This window comes from Onychomys torridus, chromosome 16, assembly GCF_903995425.1.
Source record: "Onychomys torridus chromosome 16, mOncTor1.1, whole genome shotgun sequence".
Classification (NCBI taxonomy): Eukaryota; Metazoa; Chordata; class Mammalia; order Rodentia; family Cricetidae; genus Onychomys; species Onychomys torridus.
The window spans coordinates 5411945-5433102 of NC_050458.1; the positions used below are offsets into that span (position 1 = coordinate 5411945).

At 42.3% G+C, this 21158-nt stretch overlaps 1 protein-coding gene across 2 annotated transcripts in view; it reads right to left on the reverse strand.

Annotated features, from left to right (window-relative positions):
* The window catches only part of Rrm2b (ribonucleotide reductase regulatory TP53 inducible subunit M2B), a 37716-nt gene extending 17162 nt beyond the window's left edge, over positions 1-20554 (reverse strand). The window contains exons 1-3 of one of the 2 annotated variants that reach the window (XM_036209020.1): positions 20296-20554; positions 8219-8371; positions 489-605 (exon numbers count right to left, since the gene is read on the reverse strand). In XM_036209020.1, coding sequence (XP_036064913.1) covers positions 489-605; positions 8219-8371; positions 20296-20343 — 318 coding nt within the window. In that variant the 5' untranslated portion in view covers positions 20344-20554. Of the gene's footprint in view, positions 1-488; positions 606-8218; positions 8375-20295 lie in introns of both variants that reach the window. The other variant, XM_036209019.1, reaches the window with a different exon arrangement.
* Positions 20555-21158: the final 604 nt, after the last annotated feature.

Consider the following 21158-nt stretch of genomic DNA (forward strand, 5'->3'; position numbering starts at 1 on the left):
CAGTTAACTATCTTCTCTTCTGAAACTTAATGAGAAAAAATATACTCAAAAATCATACTTTGATGTGTGGGAAGATACCTTTACTGGGTAAGACGCTTGTTGCGTTAGCATGAGGACCCTAGTCTGGATTCCCCAGCACTCACATAAAAGTCTGGGCATGTGTCTGTGAGCTTGTAACTCCAGTGCTGAGGTATCAGAGACAGGAGGATCCTCTGGCTCCCTGGACAGTCAACTTAGCTAAATAATGGTGAGCACCAGGTTCAGTGAAGAGACTTTCTCTCAGGAAATGAGGCAGAGGAAGACAGCCAGTGTCCTCCTCTGTCCTCTGCCTATACATGCACACATACCCCATACATTTTTAAATAGAAGTAAGCTTCATCTAGTCTATTATTAAGACATCTTTCTTTCCTCAGGCAGGACCTATGGTGATTTTATTAACATTGTCATTCAAGTACAAAATAGGAACAACAGTAAAATAAAAATTTTACCAAGTTTTCGTTGACAATTCCATCACTGGCTGCAAAAAAGGCTAAGATGTGGGAGATGAAATACTTCTCATCTGATTTAAGTTTGTTCCAGTGAGGGAGGTCCTTTGATAAGTCAACCTAGAATAAAAACACTTCAATTGTTTTTCACTTAAAGAGTTTGGGAAATTTTCACTTTAAAGTTAAGAAGAGCTACATCAGAAAGAAAAAAAAACATTAAAAATTACAAAAATCAAAGTAAGATAGATATTACATTAATAATAATGTGCTGTACTTAGAACATTTACCTAATTAGAACTTTATACCTCCTCTTACACACAGGAGGAAATGGGTAAGTATATGAGACAGTATATACGTTTACTTGTTAATGGGAAAAAGTTTATACACATGTGTGCACTTGCATGCAAGTGTGTGCATGCATATTTTACAACATCATGATCTATACCCTAAACATATCCAGAAAATCTCTTTAAACAAACAAAGCCATCTTATCATGTTCAAGGAAGTGGAGAGGGGAGAAGCAAGGAGAGAGCAGGAACAAGGAAAGAAGGACATTTGTGAAGGAATCTGCTTTTTTCTTTTCTCTCTCTCTCTCTCTCTCTCTCTCTCTCTCTCTCTCTCTCTCTCTCTCTCTCTTTTTGGCTAATTCAGTTGGCCAGGATACATTTTTATTAAAATTAGTTAGGCATAGCACCAAGTGAACAATGAACAAAAAGGGAAGTAGGAACTAGTCAAGTATTTAAAGTAGATAAACTGATGTCTCAGCAGTCCCTTGTTTTATGCAATAGTTACTGTAGTATTAGATAGACTCAGCACCTGCTAACTATAACCTCTATGCTACTGCCAGCCACTCCTCTTGACTGAGAAACCATGTCAGGAAGATAACAACCTGGGTTTTAAAGCAGTTTATAGGTATGGCTTTGTGGTTGTTTCAATAGGAAGGGCCCCCAAAGACTCATGTGTTTGAATGCTTGGCCCATAGGGAATGACACTATTAGGATGTGACCTTGTTGGAGGAAGTGTGTCACTGTGGGGGTGGGCTTTGAGGTCTCATATGCTCAAGCTACACCCAGTGTAGAATATAGTTCACTTCCTGTTGCTTGTGAATCAAGACGTAGAACTCTTAGCTCCTTTTCTAGAACCATGTCTGCACACTGCCATCTCCCACCATGATGATAATGGACTAAACCTCTGAAAACGTAAGCCACCTCAATTAAATGTTTCCTTTATAAGAGTTGCTGTGGTCATGGTGTCTCTTCATAGCAATAGAAACCCTAACTAAGACAGGCTTCTCCTAGGATAGAAATACCTTTGAAAATGCTTATTAAAATTATTCTTTGGAACTAAGAAAGTGATGGACTCTAAAATCTGGCAAAATCCAAACTTTTCAAGTGGTCCTTAAATGTACCTTACTGAGTTAGCTGGGTCTTGCTGCTACAACAACAACAACAACAATAATAATAGACCGGATGGCTTAAAGACAGACATTTACTTTTCAAAGTTCTGGAAGCTGTAAGTCCAAGATCCAAGCATGTGCTGGCTAAGTTCATGTCCAGGTGACACACACAGAGTCATTTTGGAAAAGGGAACCTCAATTGAGAGTGATACAGACAATGGAAGCCTAATTTATGACGTTTCAGAAGGAAGTTTGAGAGTCCCTTAAAAGACTATTGGGCTGTACAATATTTTGAATTAAGAATCTGTGGTTCTGGTCAGCTGGAGCTGAAGAGTCAGCTGTGATTAACAAGAGAGCAGCACCACTGAAGTGAAACCTTTCCTTACTGGCTAGCTGGAGCTGAGAAATTAGCAATGATTAAGAAGAGACCAGCCAGGCAGTGGTGGTGCACCCCTTTAATCCCAGCACTTGGGAGGCAGAGGCAGGTGGATCTCTGTGAGTTCGAGGCCAGCCTGGTCTACAAAGCGAGTTCCAGGAAAGACACAAAGCTACACAGAGAAACCCTGTCTCGAAAAACCATAGAGAGGAAGGGAGGGAGGGAGTGGGAGGGAGTGGGAGGGAGAGGGAGGGAGAGCGAGAGAGAGCAAGAGAGTGAGAGAGAGCAAGAGAGTGAGAGAGAGCAAGAGAGTGAGAGAGAGCAAGAGAGAGCGAGAGACCAGCATCAGAGGATCCAAGGTTTGGAAATATTTCCTCAGGATCAGCACATAGAACTTGTGGTCCTGTTGGGACCAAGGCTGCCATCACATGGCAGCAAAACTGGGTAGTATAAAAGTTCCCCAGGTGGTGCTGGTTTTGAAGGCATGAAAGAGTCCTCAAGAGCAGCTGAAGCTTGGCATGTGTGGCAGGGCTAGAGTCCCTCAAAAGGCCAAGTGATGCCATCAATGAAGGTGCAGCCTCAGTTACAGGAGAAGCCCGAGGATGAAGGGGTCATGGAAAGAAATGCAGCCTGGCACCATCTGGCGGGGTTAGAGTCTCTGAAGAGAGTCCAGAAAAGGCTATTGGTGAAGGTGTGGCATAGGTACAGTGGGGAGGCCAGTGTTCAGGAGATGCCAGTACCATGGGACAGCTACCAAGGACAACAAAGCTGTGGAGGCTTGGAGACAGATCTGTGTGTGGCAGAGGGTGGAGCAGAAGTAGCCTGAGCCCTTTGGGGGAGCCCAAGACCGTAAGTGAATTCCAGATGACCAACACTGAACTTTTAATGCTGTTGGACTCTGATGTGATTGTAACTATGCCTTGGTCTGTCCCTCTTGGAGTAGTGAACTTTTTTTTTTTTTAAACAAGAGATCACTGTTAAGAGACTCAATTGCAAAAGATTTCAAAGTTTTGGAATTTCTGAATTTGGATATTTTAGAGAAACTATGGATATTTTTAGAGACTTTGGGTATTTTAAAGTGACTGAACCTTTAAAGTGTTTGAATTTGTAAAGACTATGGGACTTCTAAAAGTTGGAATGTTTTATATTGTAATACTATTATTAACATGAATTCTTGGGGAAGAATAAGAAATGAATGATTATGGTTTAATAGTGATGTGTTTGTGTCAAGTTGACCAGGGATCAATTGTGCCCCGCTCCCCCAACATACACACACATCAGATTGGCCTGTGGGCAAGCCTGTAGAGTATTTTCTTAATTGATGGTTGATATTGGAGGGCCCAGCTTACTAGGGGCGATTCTATCCCTAGGCTAGTGGCTACAGGTGCTATAAGAAAGCAGGCTTAGTAAGGCATGAAGAGCAAGCCAGTGCGCAGCCAGGTTCCTGCCTCCAGTGCCTACTCTGACTTTCCTGGGCGATGAACTACAAGCTATAAGATGAAATAAACCTTTTCCTCCCTAAGTTGCTCTTGGTCATAGTATTTTATAACAGCAATGGAAACCCAATCTAAGACAGCTTAGGGGTAGCAGTATGTCTGGATTTTTTTTTTTTTATGTATATGGATGTTTTGTCTACATGTGTTTGTGTACTGTTAACATGCTGGGTGCCTACAGAGGCCAGAAGAGAGTGTTAAATTCCCTGGAACTGGAGTTACAGATAATTTTGAGACACCATGTGGGTTCTGGGAATCGAACTTGAGTCCTCTGGAAGAGTCATCTCTCCAGCCCCCATGGTGAAATTTTTGAAGAAGCTATTTAGATAGACACCTTCTTTCCATATGCTCATAGACAAAGAGAAAGCTCCCTTCTCATTATAAAGGTACTAATCTCATGCTTGAGATCTTTACCCTCATATCCTAATTACCTCCATTGCCCCACCTCCAAACACCATCACACTGGGGATTAATGGCTCAACTTACAAATTTGGGGAAGACAAAACAGTTCATAGCTCTTATACTGTCTTATAAAAACCTCAAGTGTGTTTCATAATAATGTGACAAACACTTGAAATATGTAACTGTCCTTTGTAAAATTCTGCTGGCTTTGCTCTTTTAATTATTCTAATGAAGTTTCGGTCTTCTTGAACTTTAAAAAAAAAAGACTACTATTCTAACCTTTAATCACTGTATCCTTTCCTGCCATACTCTAAGTATTTGCTGAGCACTCAATACATGCCAGAAACTAGGTTAAGTTCTAGAAATACAATAGAATGAGGAAGAGAAATATTTGTCTTCACTTTATAAAATATGTCAGCAAAATGTCAAGTTCCATTCTATCATCAGCTCAACTCAGGTTAACTCAGGGGACTCTTTCTTGTTCTCATATACTATATTCCTGATATTAAACTTAATACTGCAGTATGTCTAGTCTTAAATATTAAATTTGCCTCTTTAAACACTGAGCTTTAAAATGCCCTATAAATTTTACTTTATTGTCACATAATAATGTTCTAAAAACATTACATTTCCTGTCTATTTTAACTCCTGTGAGCACATCCTCAGTTTCACCATCTAAATACTGATTGCAGACTGTCTGCTGCTACAGTTTTGATCTTCACGTGCCCCAGAGGCCCATGTGTTAAAGCAAAGGCTTCTTGCTACCCTGTGGCACTGTTACTCTGTAACTTGATTTTCTTCAGTATTTTTGTCATAGTAACAGAAAGCTGATTATCAGAATTGCCTGACTGACTTTTAGAAAATTTCTAAGCCTACTATGTCTTCTGAGTCAGTGCCTAATATTTGAGAATTAAATTCAACCACTGATTTAAAAACTATACTATAAAGGTAATTAACTATTTACATAATTTGTATAATATGTGGGACTAAAAATATCCTTGACTTCCTTCAAAACATGTATTTGAGTCTTCCTGCAAAATGTGTATCAACCTATGTGTTTTAATTTTTTAAATTAATATTTCTTGGTCATAACACATTTATTGCAGTTTCTGAACAAAGCAATGAATTTCCAACGAATTTCAGAAACCCAAATATCACAAGTCCCTTTTTTGAACACGACAAACAAAAAGACCAACTGTGTGCTCTACTTGTTCTCTGAACCACATCTAACAAGTTTTCTAAAATCCACAGGCAGAGGGGAAGTCAGGTGACCTACCATAAAAACACTGAGTATTTGTTTCAGTTGGGTGTTTTGCTCTATGTGTCTAGAACAATGTGACAGTAGACAAAGATATGTAAGTATCTGAAAACAGTGTAAGAGAAATTTCAGACACTGGTACCTTTAAATTCTAGACTAAAATTTCCCATTCTTTGTATGAAATCACAGTTTACTTATTTGTTTGTTTGTTATTTGGTTTTTTGAGACAGGGTTTCTCTGTGTAGCTTTGGCGCCTTTCCTGGAACTTACTCTGTAGCTCAGGCTGGCCTCGAACTCACAGAGATCCACCTGCCTCTGCCTCCCAAGTGCTGGGATTAAAGGCGTACAACCACCCCACCCAGCTCGTTTACATTTATTTAGTACTTATCAAATGTCAAATGTGATTATAACTACTTCATTGATCCTCATAACTACCAATGTATCACATACTATTGGCCTGATTTAGCAGTGAGGATGCAGGGAAAGATGAAGCTCCTTCCACAGACAGTATGGGGCAGAGCAGGATTTGCACTGAAGCAGCCTGGCCTCAAACCCTGCATTCTTCACAGGTGTTATTTCCATAGATATAGTTGGTCTGCTTTCAAAACTATTGTTTGAGTGAGTGAGTGATTGACTGACTGATTGATTGATTGTATGTGTGTATGAGAGGTGGGGGCGGGGAGAGAAAGAGATCATGTGTGTGCTATAACACGTGTAGAGATCAGAGGAAAATGCAGGAGTTAGTCCACTCCTTTTACAGTGGGTTCCAGGAATCAAACTCAGGCCATCAGGCTTGTTCAGAAAGTGCTTCTGTCCAATGAATTTTCTTGTTAGCCCAGATTTGGTCTCTTGACTGAGAGGCATACAGATCTAAAGACATTGATTCACATATATACAGCTATCCAGACATAGAGGATGCCATTGGATACATATACAGAGTGAGGGTATTATGTGGCTATCACAAACAATAAGAAATAATTAAATAATAAAGACAATAACTTTGTGTGTTTAATTAAATTATACAGAAATCATTTGCATAACTAATTGTTCTTATTAAACCAGCAAGTATTGTCTAACTTATGTGTCGAAGTCACTTTGAAGGTGGAAACAGTTACATTTATAGTAAGTAACCAGTGGTTGCCCTGCTGCAGCAGCTGTGGTTTGCTGCAGCTGCAGGCAGAGCTAGACTGTGAATTCAGCCTGGCTGGCTGAACTGTTCACATGACTGCAGCTTTGTTCCAGAAGATCAGGTCTGTAAGGTTCTCACCCTTCTATTTTTGTTGTTGCTGTTTCCTCCTTTTCTGAGCCAGGGTTTCTCTCTGTAGCCCTGGCTGTCCTGGAACTCACTCTGTAGACCAGGCTTGCTTTAAACTCGGGGCTTTGCCTGCCTCTGCCTCCTGAGTGCTGGGATTAGAGTTGTGCACACCACTGCCTGGGTCTCATACTTCGTTTTTGAAGCTGCAGCTGTGATTTTGTTTATTCTGCTGACCGTGAGTCTAAGCTAGTGTTAGGACTAGTGAAATGGCTCAAAAGGTAAAGATGTTTGCTGCCAAAGGCTCAGCCTGGTGACATCAGTACAAGTCACAAACACATGCACCCATAAATAAATGAGTAACCATGAAAACAAACAAATGAGCAAGCAAAAACCCAACACTGGTCTTATTCAGTCATAGCAAACTAAGAATCTATTTAAAAATAAAAACTGTGGGTGGGCTGGCTGTAGGGATAGCTCATGGAATGAGCATGTGCTGCTGATGCAGGGATAGCTCATGGGATGAGCATGTGCTGCTGGCTGCAGGGATAGCTCATGGCATATGAGCATGTGCTGCTGCTGGCTGCAGGGATAGCTCATGAGATGAGCATGTGCTGATGGCTGCAGGGATAGCTCATGGGATGAGCATGTGCTGCTGCTGCTGCAGGGATAGCTCACGGGATGAGCATGTGCTGCTGCTGCAGGACTCTGGTCCAGTTCTCAACACTCATGTGGCAGTTCACACTCACTTGTAACTCCAGTTCCTGCAGATCCAACCATCTCTGCTGGTCTCTGAGGGTGCCAGAACACATGTAGTGCCCACACACACACATGCAGGCAAACACTCATACACATAGAATAAAAATAAATAAGGCTTCAAAAATAGAAAATAGTCTGCAATATATTAAAAGTAAAAGCAAAAGGATCTTGACTATGTGTGTGTGGGGGGCTACCCACCACCCCCACAGTTCCCCAGAGTTTTCTTGAGTAGGAGCAGCAGGAAATATTAGATAGAAGGATTTAGTGGGGAAGATAAAGATAGAAAATACAGGATAGCCTCAGGAGGGCCTGGGACCTATTCCATCGCCCCGACTGTCTCTGCCCTAGGGTATTTATAGAAACGCCAAGGGGTGGAGCAAAAGATCTCCCCCAGCACAGCCAAGTGCAGACCATCTCAGGCACCTGCACTCAGGCCTGTGGTCCAATCATCCTCTCCATGCAGACCTGCTGGGTAAAGCCACTAGGAAACCTGAAAATGAGCTCCCACAACTAAGGGCTTACATGAAGACTTTGTCTCAAACAAAAACAAAAATCTGGCAAAATGAGATATCATTTCCTTGGACCAAGAAACTTATTTACAGACACTAATCTAATTATGTTCAATTTAAGTTGATTAATAATAATTAGTTATATTTATTATTAATGAGAACCAATAATCTATATTAATTCTGAGCCGTATCTTATTTAATGTTTCATGTAAGAAGAATATTTCAATATTCTATAAGGGAAGATGTGAACACACAGGACATGAATGAGATGCAGGCGATGCCACATACCTCTTCTGCCGTCCAGAAGGATGCCTGTGCTTGTTTATACATTTTCCAAATATCAGGGTACTGGATTGGAAAGATGACAAACCGGCGGGAACTCTTTCTGAGGAGTGGCTCTTCATTTGACCTCACTGCAATTTCGCTTGTATCCAAAGACAACTGCTTTTAAAAAACAAAGTAAAAACACGTCTTTCATGTGGAAATTTCTCTCTGACTCAAGCTTAAATATACATCTGGGAAAAGTCTGGGAGGCAGCACAGGTTGGGAAGCAGTATGATGCACAGAATCCTTTCAGTTATCTGACCAGTGGGCAACTTCATATGGTGAGTTGCATGATTATAGGAAGTTGTTTAATTTCTCTAAGCCTCACTTTCTACAGCTACCAAATACTCACCGAAAAAGACTGTTCTGATTGCCGGGCGGTGGTGGCGCACACCTCTAATCCCAGCACTCAGGAGGCAGAGACAGGCATCCCTGTGAGTTTGAGGCCAGCCTGGTCTACAGAGAGAGTTCCAGGACAGCCAGAGCTACAAAGAAACCCTGTCTCAAAATAAAATAAAATAAAGTGTTCTGATTATTCAAAAGCCTTTAAGCTGCACCAGGTACATAGTAGGGACTCAGATGATCGTGGTTATTGCTACTCTAAGTGTAGGAAAATGCTAAACCAACAAACTGTAACAGTGGAGAAATTTCCAAGTTTTTGAATCAAATGTCCCTCCGCTGCCACTCTGCTGTAGAATGCTGACGTGAATGAGTCACTGTTACAGGCTACATTTGTAATGTTTTTCTCTAATCTTATCTGAAATACTATAATACTTAGCTGAAAACTCCTTACCAACAATGTTATCTCCTTTATCCATCTTAACATTTCCATATACCACTGTTATTCTTACTTACATTTTAGATCATTCTTTACAGAACAAAATTAGTTTCACTTGTCTTATTAACATCCTTGCTCTCAGTCAGGTTAGTGGTTGTCACACACACATCAAAAGGCTGTTATCACATGCTAACAATGTATTTTTCATGGTCTTAAATGCTGTATTCTTTTAAAATTATCTTGTTATTATTGCTTATTGAGATGCTTCTGATTAGTCTTTCAAATGTTCCTAGACTTATGGAATTATTACAATGGTTTTTTTGGTCAATCAGAGCCTTCTTACAACTCCCAGATAGGAACTTTAATGCATTGTTAGAGAATGGCTGGAGAGACAAGTCTCAGCTAGACATGCTGGCACATACCTGTAATCCCAATACTCAGGAGCTGGTAGAGACAGGACGATTGCTAGTTCAAGGCCAGCCTGGGCTACAGTGAGACTCTGAGGAGAGAGGGAGAGTCAAGAGATGAATGCTCAAATACAACATTAGCTAGAACTGAGGATAAACTGAAAAGGCATAGGTGTACAGTAAACAGGTGAGAGTGTGTGAGTGTGCGTGTGAGTGCGTGTGCGTGTGCGTGTGTTGTGTATTAGGAGACCAGAAGTCACTATCAGGTGTCTTTGTCTAGTGCTCTCCACTGAACCATGACTCACTGATAGGCTTCTGGCTGGTCTAGTAACTAACCTGTCTCTGCACCTACTTCCAGTGCTAGGTTAGAGATACATATCAATGCCAGGCTTTAGATGGGTGCTGGGAATCTGAACTTAGGCCCTCATACTACACAGCAGGCACTTTACCAAATGAGCTATCTTCCTAACCCAATCAACAAGGATTTTGAATCTATGTGGTGCATATTGCTCTTTTAATTCTTCTATAAATAAATCGACTGCATTTGAATCCTATTCTGCATCTTTCCTGTGCTCTGTATTATCTCACTGAGGAGTCTGTTCAGGACTAGAAGCCTCGGCCATCACTCCATTTGTAGGATGCAGCATTCTGAAAGCTGGGAGGAAAACTCAAGCACTAACTCTCGCATCAAGCGCTGTGATCTTGGAACTTTACATCCTAATAAATAACTGGTCAGTCTCAGGATTTGTGAACCTTTACATTTGGAATGTAAGTGACATTTATGTATACTGGATTCCTGTTCCACCCTGATAAAAATGTAACACACTACAGGCATAGCAGTATTCACAAGTATCAATGACATTAATTCATGAAGGATTAAAAGGAGTTACATGAGTAACTTTATATTTTGTCACATGAAGAGAAAAGTGCATTCATAGTGCATATTTTTATAAAATTTGAAGAGGTTCATGTAAGGCTCTCCAAGATGCCCTCAGCAGACCTGTGATAAGAAACCATACTTTAGAATATTCTTGTTGTTATCTGCTTTTGTTTTTTGAAGTGTGTCTTACTATGTAGCTCAAAGATTTGATTCTCCATCTCAGTCGCCTGTGTGCTGGGATCATAGTTGTGTGCCACTATGATTGACAGAATGATTATTTATAACCACTCACTTTTACTGAGTTTCCCAAAGCTCTCCATGTAAGTTTTCCTGACAGTAGGTTTCTTTTCACACTCATAATCAGTTACATAACATTTCATTAAGTTACAGATGAAAGAAAGTTTAGGATGATAGGTTTGGAACTAAAGAAATCTGATCCTGGTAAGGTACACCTCACTGTGAAGAGGAGCAGGTGGGTGCAGGAAAGCAGCCAGCTACTAGCCATGTACAGTCTAAAATCTATGACTATCCACGTATGTCAACGATGGAGAAACCAACAGGAATGATTAATAGCAAGATGACTAAGAGAAAATGTAAAGCTGTGCGTTAATCCAGCACTCAGGAGGCAGAGGATGGTGAATCTCTGAGTTCCAGCCCAGCCTGGTCTACAGAGTGAGTTCTAAGTGAGCCAGGGCTATACAGAGAGACCTTGTCTTGAAAACAAACAAATAAACAAAACAACAACAATAAAAACCAGTGAGAACTGATAATATACGAAGAAATTGTTGGCTAAGTCAGATATAAATCTTCACCTTCCATTTATATCTGAATCCAAAATAAGTTGTCAAGTCTCACTAGTCCTCTGACTTACTCTGTAATTTTATAAATGAAAATGTAAAATTATTCTACTAGAGAAAAGTGATTGATCAGTTGCTATTACACTTATGATTTGGAAACTGGGGTCCAGTATTAACATCCATGGAAAGGGCCTTGAATGTAAATATTAATTTTGCCATAGCTATTTTCCTATAACCCCTTTGAAACAATGCTTTGCTACTTAAAAAAAAAACTCACTGTCATCATTTTATAAAAAAAAGACAAATTAACTTTTGGATTCTAAACTATTACTTCTTGGCTAAATTTTGTCTGAAGTTATGTTGAGTATGTCTATCTTGCATACTAAATGGAAATTAAGAAATTAATTTTTAAAAATTTTGGAGCAGGTCATCTATCTAGCCTCTAAATGTAAACTTTTGGAAACTTCTGGAGGTTTTTAATCAGACAAGTAACATGATTGGATCTATGTTTTAAGAACACTTATAGAAATGAGGCAAGATTTGAAAAGAAATTGAAAACAGACAAATTTTAAATTGGTGTATTTCCCATTTCCTGCCCTTGCTGTCTTCTGACTCCACATATGCACAGTGGGATATGTGCACCCACCCAAACACACACATATATCCTCCTCCCCCACACACATGCACGCGCACTTTAAAAAATAAAGTAGTTCTTGCTAAAAATGTTCAACCCCTGCAACTGCAAGATTTTTACCAGAAATAACAGCACATAGAAAATGTTCAATAAGTGAACTGCTGAATAATCAGACCAAAACTTGTTCACTCTCCAATTAGTTAACAAAACTTGAATCAACTGTTCCTACTAGCCCAAGCACCACTAACAAAAAGTTATTAATGCAAAGTATCTATTGTTGAGAGAAAGGTATCTCCTCTAAGTTACTCCACAATGTGTAAAGAGAAAAAGTGGCATTTTAAGGATGTGCCCAGTTTTATGGATGGAGGATGACTGTGCTCCTAGGTGGACAAGCAGCATCGCTGTCTGTCCAGCACTACCTGGGTAGTACAAATTGACAAATGACTTGTTCCTGGTAGTAGAAAGGGTACCTCCCTGTACTTTTGTCAGGTGAATTCAGACTGTAGGGGCACACGGGAGTACTAAAATCTTATCAGGAAACCCAGGCTCAGGAACTTATCCGACATAACAGACTGGAGGAGTGTAAATCTCTCACATGAACTTCATAAAGTGATGGGTACCTAGCACTGTGATGGAGATGGCTCCATACCTACCTATAATCTGACACTTGGTGTGTGTGCATGTGTGTGTGTGTGTGTGTGTGTGTGTGTGTGTGTGTGTGTGTGTGTGTGTGTTTATGTGTGTAGGACTGACAAGCAGAGAACTCTTGATTGTCTTTGGGGCTTCAGCTCAGCTTAGTCTTCAAGGCTGACATGGGCTACTTGACTGCCCTCTACCCATCTACCTGCTCATCCACCCACCTGCTCACCCACCCACCTGCTCATCCACCCACCTGCTCACCCACCCACCTGCTCACCCATCCACCTGCTCACCCACCCACCTGCTCACCCATCCACCTGATCATCCATCCACCTGCTCATCCACCCACCTGCTCACCCATCCACCTGATCATCCATCCACCTGCTCACCCATCCACCTGCTCACCCATCCACCTGCTCATCCATCCACCTGCTCACCCATCCACCTGATCATCCATCCACCTGCTCACCCATCCACCTGATCATCCATCCACCTGCTCACCCATCCACCTGCTCACCCATCCACCTGCTCACCCATCCACCTGATCATCCATCCACCCACCTGCTCTCCCTTCCACCTGCTCACCCATCCACCTGATCATCCACCCACCTGCTCTCCCTTCCACCTGCTCACCCATCTGGACCATTAACTGCTAATTCTTGTCCTAACCCAGTTCTGTCCTCCTTGCTTCTGTAGCTAACTACATCTTCACCTTCAACCCTTACTCTCCTATAGCCTGATCTCTACAGCAACAGCTTCTTCAATATAGCTGGCTGAGTTCATTATTTTACCAATACACACTTATATTCATTTTGTAAACTGCACATATATACATATATATGTATATACATACATATAGAAATACTTTGTGAAATATGTGATATAAGAGATAATACTAATAATTAAGATTGAAACTAAGAGCCTACCTTTTTTTAGCCAGATTGCCAAAGAAGGCAGGATTACCTGGCATATTGCTGCCACTGAAACTGCTGTACCTTGTGAATTTATTATCATTCAATAACTCTGATATTGTAGGATACAAACATGTTCATCTGTGTTTGACATAGCACACTCATAACAATCTATAAAGTCAATTTTGCCAATAAAAATGATAACAAGTTCAAGATTTCTAGTAGGCAGCTGAAAATAAAACACTACAGCGCAAGAGTGACAGCAGCACCCCTGTTAACAATTGCCAAGGAAATGGACTGTCCAGAGAGAGCCTGCAAGGAACAGGAGGACAACTGAGGACGGAGCCTTCCAGGCTGCTAAAGAATGCCAACTTAGAGCTTGAGATGTAACTGACTTGGGAGAGTGCTTGTCTACCATGCACCGAGACCTGTGTTCTATCTCCAGTACTGCCCATGAGATCAGTGAAGAAGTTCTAGGTCATCTTCAGCTACATAGTCTGAAGAGCAGCCTGGGATAAGTGAGGTCCAGACTCAAAAAAAAAAAAGACAAGTGGGTGAGGAAGAGAATGCTAACATGAAGAGTGGGGGGGGCACAGACTGAAAAGGATGTAGGACAAACAAAAGCAAATGCAGAAGTGATCTGATTTGGCTAAAGCTTCAACAAATGAGAGGAATTCTATAAAGGACCCAGACTCTGAATGTCAATAGTCTAAGAGGAAATTGATGTGGTAGCATACAGAAGCTCATATTTTAACTCTCCTGGCTCTCACTTCCCACCTGCTGACATTCATTGTGGGATACAATATGAAATGATTCCTATGGATAATCATGAAGAGTTTCCAAATAACAAGAATAGAGGTGGCACCTGGACGACAGATATTCCATGTGTAGGATGAACCAGAAAAAGAAACTAAGCTGGGTGGTGGTGGCACACGCCTTGAATCCCAGCACTTGGGAGGCAGAAGCAGGCGGACCTCTGTGAGTTTGAAGCCAGCCTGGTTTACAGAGTGAGTTCCAGGACAACCAGGGCTATGCAGAGAAATACAGTCTCAAAGAAAAAAGAAAAAGAAAGAAAGAAAAAAAAAAAAGAAACTAGATTTTGCTAACATATAATGTATGAATTTCAGAAATGGAAATGAGAACATGAACACATAAATTAAGATGTGAAAATTGAAAAGAAAAAAAAAACTCTGATAGGACCTAGCTAGTGGGTCTTACTATTTTTTATGGGAACTGAGAGCTTGAGAGACCTTTTGTAGAATGAGTATTAGGAAGTAACAACAAGTCATTAATTTAATAAAGACAGACTTGGCAAAGGTAAACAGGAGTGGATGGCAGGAAAGACTGACAGCAGTAGTCAGCAGCAGTAGTAGGACAGACAACTTATCTGTAGCTGCACAAAGATGAAGTGATGGGAACCTGGACAGTAGATAACCCTTGGCAAGATCCCACCATTCTCCCAAACTAGTGCTTGCTGCGGGCCGCAGGAGTATATCCTAAGAACTCAGCTGGTTACGGCAAAGCCGCTACCTGAATGGACCAAGGAATTCCATCAGAGGAAGCCAAATTCCAAGGAGCCTTTGGTGTTATTTGGCTTGTTATAGATCAGCTGTCTTCTGTTTTGAAAATCATGTGTGCCTTCATAGCTTTCCCAATTGACTTTTCCCTAAGAAGCGCTAACAATGTGGACTGATCACTCTCTGGACATATATGTTCAAGGTATTTGGAGAACAGCCTCAGGAAAGGCTTCCTCCCCCTGCAGTCCATCCATTTCTCCCCTTTCAGAACTGGAATCGTATATCTCCCTTAGCCACATTCAAGGACTAACAGGAACAACAGTCCAGGCCACCATATGCTAGTCTCCTGATTTAAGGTAAATTTCACAAGGAGACACTGCCTAGGTCATGTGGACCTTCAGTAATTGCTTTACATAATTTAGCCCAGACCTGCTGTGGATATCGCTCTGTGTAAATAAAGTTCTGATTGGCCAGTGGCCAGGCAGGAAGTATAGGTGGGACAAGAGAGAATTCTGGGAAGTAGAAGGTTGGAGAGAGACACCGCCAGCCGCCGCCATGAGAAGCAACATGTAAAGACACTGGTAAGCCACAAGCCATGTGGCAAAGTATAGGCTAACAGAAATGGGTTAATTTAAGATAGAAAAAGTAGATAACAAGAAGCCTGCCACAGCCATACAGTTTCTAAACAATGTAAAGTTTCTGTGTGCTTTCTTGGTTGGGTCTGAGCGACTGTGGGACTGGCAGGTAGAGAGATTTGTCCTGACTGGGCCAGGCAGGAAAACTCTAACTACAAATGGCGCCCAATGTGTTTACAAGAATTTCCACCTAAAACCTGAAAAAAAAAGATTCTAAAACAGAGCTAAAAACAGCTTCCTAGTTGTCTCTCTCAAGTTAGCGGCAGCCTGCTGGTTTGAGCTACTGTGGCGGGTTCCTGGCCTATGTGTCTGACCTGCAATGTGGCGGGAATGAGGAGTCTATAAGCGACACTTTACTCTGCTGCATGATAGATTTAGCCTTTGCTAGTTAAAAAAAAAAGTTTCTGGGCTATGTACTGCTTTGATAGAACTGCTTCTAGACCCAGAGCTGGCGGTAAACTGTACCACCACCATGTTGGAAAGCTGAGGTGGGTGGAGCCAGCAGCCACAGCGGCGTTTCAGTCTTACAAAGATGGATATTACACAGAGAATCTGGTTTGTCTTGTCTTTGGGATTTTTAACTACAGAAAAAGATTTGATCATAAAAACTGTTGAGTTAAACAAATATATAAATTTTAAAGATACCTTGACTTCAAAATTTGGATATAAGGGTATGTTGCTTTAAAAAAGAGTCTCTGCTTTTGTTTCCACAGAAAGCCAGAGGCTGTGGATTTGTTCCAGATTAAAATATATCAGGTTTGATCAGCCAAGACCACCTGAAAGGTCTCCGATGACACCATGGCCCAGATGATTTGACATCCAGAATGGTTTCAAGGCAACTGGCTCAGAGGTTCACCCTAATGGACTACTCTATAATCCTAAAATTTTCTTTGTATCCCCATAAGATACAGCGCCCCCCTCCAGCAGGAAATAGTAAGAGAAACTATGCCCATAGTCCCAAAATTATCAAGCTGGCTTTGGAGATGGAATTGGCTCACTCCTTCTCTAAACCCAGACGACATATTGCTAAAAAAAATGGTTAAGAGATTCTTATGTCCCAAATCAGAAGAGGCCTCTGGTGTGGGACAGAGAAAAACCAATATTTTTCTTTAAAGCAGGTTGATTATAAATGAGATCTCTTTCTAAAGAAGAAAGGGGGATATGTTATAGATATAATAGGATGAAAGGGTAGATTAGGGAACTTACTTCTAAAGAGCAACAACTTGTTTAAAATGTTTTACATTGGTTTAGATTTTAGTCTATTGATACAAACTTAGTTAATTTTGTTATATTGTGTGTATATTTCTACTCTTGTTTAAGGTATTATGTTTATATAGCTCATTTAAAATTGTAACGGATAATTAAAAATAGATTGATAATTAGTCATCTATGATAATCATACTCGTAGCCATGTTAGTTAAGTCTTCTAGGTATACACAGAGATATTTCAGATAGATAGGTAATCTTCAAATACTTCAAAGACCTACAGAATATGGCATTTAAAATATTTTTAAAATTTAAACTTTCTGGACAGTGAGACATGTCTGCTCCTGGCAGCACCGATTTGCTTCAGAGAGGAAGATGGGCATTGAAAACACTTCATATCTTATCTTCACCTTGGCAAAAATAGCCATTTGGGCTAGAAACTGTTCTTGCCTAGACTGCTTGATCAACTGGACATGCAGGACCCATAGAAAGGTGACCACTAAACTTTGCTTGACAAAATGGTCCTTCAGGTTCCTACTTTGCAGAGGAAACGGCCAGACATTCTACAGGACACTGAGAGAAGTGACCAAGAGACTCTATCCCTGTGGGCTAAAGACAGATGCCCCAACTTTACAAAGAAACATTAGGTGACTGTCCAGGCTGCCAGCTGTCTCTGTCTACTCTTACAAGACTCCTGAAAAATGCTTACATCCTTCTCCCGGTTCTCAGGTAATATTATATCCTTCTGAGGTCTTTGATATGGTTGAAGACTAGATAGTTATAATTTCCTCAGTTATGATACAAGAAAAGTTAGATATAAAACTTTAGACTCACAAATATAAGATAGATAGGATATCTTCTTTAATATTGTAACTATAATTCTTGCTAGATAATTGTTTTGTTATATGTAATTGTACTATATAAAAGTTAAAACCTTCCTTTTAAAAAAAAGAAAAGGGGAAGTGCTGTGGATATCACTCTGTGTAAATAAAGTTCTGATTGGCCAGTGGCCAGGCAGGAAGTATAGGTGGGACAAGAGAGAAGAGAATTCTGGGAAGTAGAAGGTTGGAGAGAGACACCGCCAGCCGCCGCCATGAGAAGCAACATGTAAAGACACTGGTAAGCCACAAGCCATGTGGCAAAGTATAGACTAACAGAATGGGTTAATTTAAGATAGAAAAAGTAGATAACAAGAAGCCTGCCACAGCCATACAGTTTCTAAACAATGTAAAGTTTCTGTGTGCTTTCTTGGTTGGGTCTGAGCGACTGTGGGACTGGCAGGTAGAGAGATTTGTCCTGACTGGGCCAGACAGGAAAACTCTAACTACACAGACCCTCCTCTCTTACAGTCTTACTAACATTATAGACCCCTAACTTCTTACGTAACTACTTCTAGGAATATAGATTGAGCACAAATTTCCTTTTTGATATACCTGATATTAGCTCTCAGCTGACCGCTTCCCTTAAGCACTCCATTTTCAGGTCATAAAAGAAAGCCTGACAATCACCACCTGAGGAAACTCTTACCTTGCAGGAATTCAGGCCTGCTGACCTGGCTGGAAGGGAGGATTGTGATTGTTTGGGTAGAACTGTAAAGCTAGAGACTGAAATGAGGAATTGAAGTTAATGGACCAATAAGCTTTGTGTGCACAGATTGATTTGCCAACCTTAAGAATAGATTCTTGGGCTGGAGAGATGGCTCAGAGGTTTCGAGCACTGACTGCTGAGTTCAATTCCCAGCAACCACATGGTGGCTCACAACCATCTGTAATGAGAACTGGTGCCCTCTTCTGGCATGAAGTCATACAGGCTGTATACATAATAAATAAATAAATCTTTTTTTTTTTTTTTAAAAAAAAAAAAAAAAAAAAAGAATAGATTCTTCCCTGGACCTTGGATAAGAGACTCTTAGGGCTGGCCCCCAGTAGTCATTAACATGTGCTAAGTTTCTTCTGTCTTAGTTTCTGGTCATCCGGTGTGAAGAGTTGCCGAGACAGAAATCTAGGTCATGATTCCCCAACAGGCGCCTACAGTGACCTAATCTAGACAGGCACCTGCACGAACAACTCCCTCCTGAACTTCTGCCACTTTGGTGTGGCTGTCTACTGTGGTCTCTTCCACTTACGTGCATGCTGTTGCAGTCATGTACTTTTTCAAAGAATCATTTTGTTCTTGTATCACCAACAAAGCTGAAGCTGATGGAGACCTGGCTGAGAAGCAACAACTTGGGGAGCTGAACCTAGTTCTAGTAGTGAGTCTTAGGAATGTCATTTAGGGTTTTCTGGCCTGAGCTTTTTAATCTTGGACATTTTGTGGAACTAATGAAATACAAAATCTACATATAATATAAGGAAACTCATAAACCTCATCTACTGACCCTTTAGGATGACCCTTAAATCAAGTACACTACGATCACCTGAAGTGCTTGTTACAAATGCAGGTTGTGGGCCCAGTAATTTAGCTTTTATTAATTACGCCAGATGATTCAGATACAAATAGCCCACACTGCTCTATCATATCCAGAGAAACAAAGTGCTTAAGATATCTCTGCATCTCAAAAAACTTTTAGACTCATTAAAAATACTCACTAAAATTCATTCTAGTCTAAAATTCTGTTCTGTCTTTATGAATCAAGAGTAATTAAAAAAAAAAAAGTTAACTTCCAGGTGTTAAGCCAAAATGGCTCCTGGTGTCACTGGCAAACCAGAGAAGTCTGAATTTTCACCTAGGTGGAGAAATTGATACTAAGTACCTTTGTTTCAAGGAGAAAAAAATAAGGAATAGTCACAATTTATTATGAAATGTTTACAAAATAAAAATCAACTTGGAATCTACATCTTTGTCTAGAAATGCCAGTTTAAGCATTAATGTCTGTGGGCTGAAACTTTTACATCCCTTCCAAACTGCCACAGTATTAAATTCAAGATACCACACAGAGACACAAAAGTATTACTCATATTCCAAATGTCTTAAAATATTTCCTCCCAAAAGTGGGGTACTGGAAATTATACAATAATTTAAATTCCTATGCACTCCTATAATCTAATGTTTATTTGTGTAATTACGTACTTCTTTCTGCTAGCACAGAAGCAGAGGATGAGTTAATTTTAGATTTATTAAGCGCCGTGGCACTTTGCATAAAGCACCTCGTTCTTTGTGAAGGAAGCAACACTTCCACAGTTGCACTGAAGAGACAGACACCCCGAAGATTCAGTTAGTAGTTCAGTCTGAGCAAAACTAGCCCTACCCTAATTTTTCTCGCCCCGCCCCGTCAGCCCTCATCCACCGGTGCCAAAGCACACGTTCCTCAGCTCTTTAACGCCACACGGATGAGTCGCATCTCCTGGGTAGACTCGCCACAGCCCTCTCTCGGTCGCCAGGGCTCCAGACCAGGAGAGACTGGAGAGCTGGATAACAAGGGGCGCGGGGCGTGCTGGGCAGGGGCCTGAGGCTGTCCGTGGCCCGCCTGCAGAGGGCCGACCTCCCCGACTCCCCCGCTTCCTTCCGGCCTGCACTGGCTTTCTGACTGCGGCGACTAAAATAGCACCCTGCAGCAGTCCAAGGACCTCCAGGTCCCCGGCAGCCTACAGTGCGGGCGTGAGCCTGGGGCGGAGGATGAAGCGACTGCAGCGTTTACCTCATCCTCCTCCAGCCCGGCCGCTTCCGGCCTTTCCGGGTCGCCCATCGCGCAGACTCCGCCAGAGCTCCGCGAGCTGAGGAACCGAGCGCTGCAAGCCAATTCCCAGCAGGACCGGCTCCAGGCAGCCAACCGGTCGGCGCGGTGGCCCTCCTCCGGCTCCGGCCCGCCCAGTCACGCCCCTCCTGGATTCTCGCTGGCCTACGGCGGGGCCTCCTGCGGCGGCTCCACCCACCCCGCTTCTCCAGGAGCCTCAGAGAGCCGCGCCCCTCGGGTGGCTCCGCCCCTCACCGCAGAGAGCCGCCCCCCCGGGTGGCTCCGCCCCTCACCGCAGAGAGCCGCGCCACGCGGCCGGCCCCGCCCCTCACCGCAGAGAGCCGCCCCCCGCGGCTGGCCCCGCCCCAGGCCTGAGAGCCGTCCGGCCCCGCCCCTCACCGCAGAGAGCCGCCCCCTTCGGCCCTCCGGCTTCTCTTCCTGCAAGCGAGCACACGCAAGGCAAGCCTGTTCCCGGCTGGTCCACCTGTGGCGGTCGTGGCGTCGCACGGCCCCGCCCACGCCTGCTGCCCCAGCCTGTGGGCTCCCGCCCAGCCTGTCATCTGCTCTGAGCTCTCCAGAGACGCTTGGAGCCCGCTGTCCGCCTCACGTGCTCCAGCGCGTGCAGACTGCCGGGCACACCGGGCGACATTCCCCAGCGAGCTCTCGTGCTGCGCCTGCAACCCGGCAGGTGGGCTGCACTCCTTCGGTCCCCACAGACTGCCGAGTGGTTGCAGAGCCGCCCATGAACCGCAGGTGGAGAGCCCGGTGGGAGGGCGACCAAAAGGAGGAACTGGAGGGAGAAAAAGTGTGAATGGAGCTTGAGAATG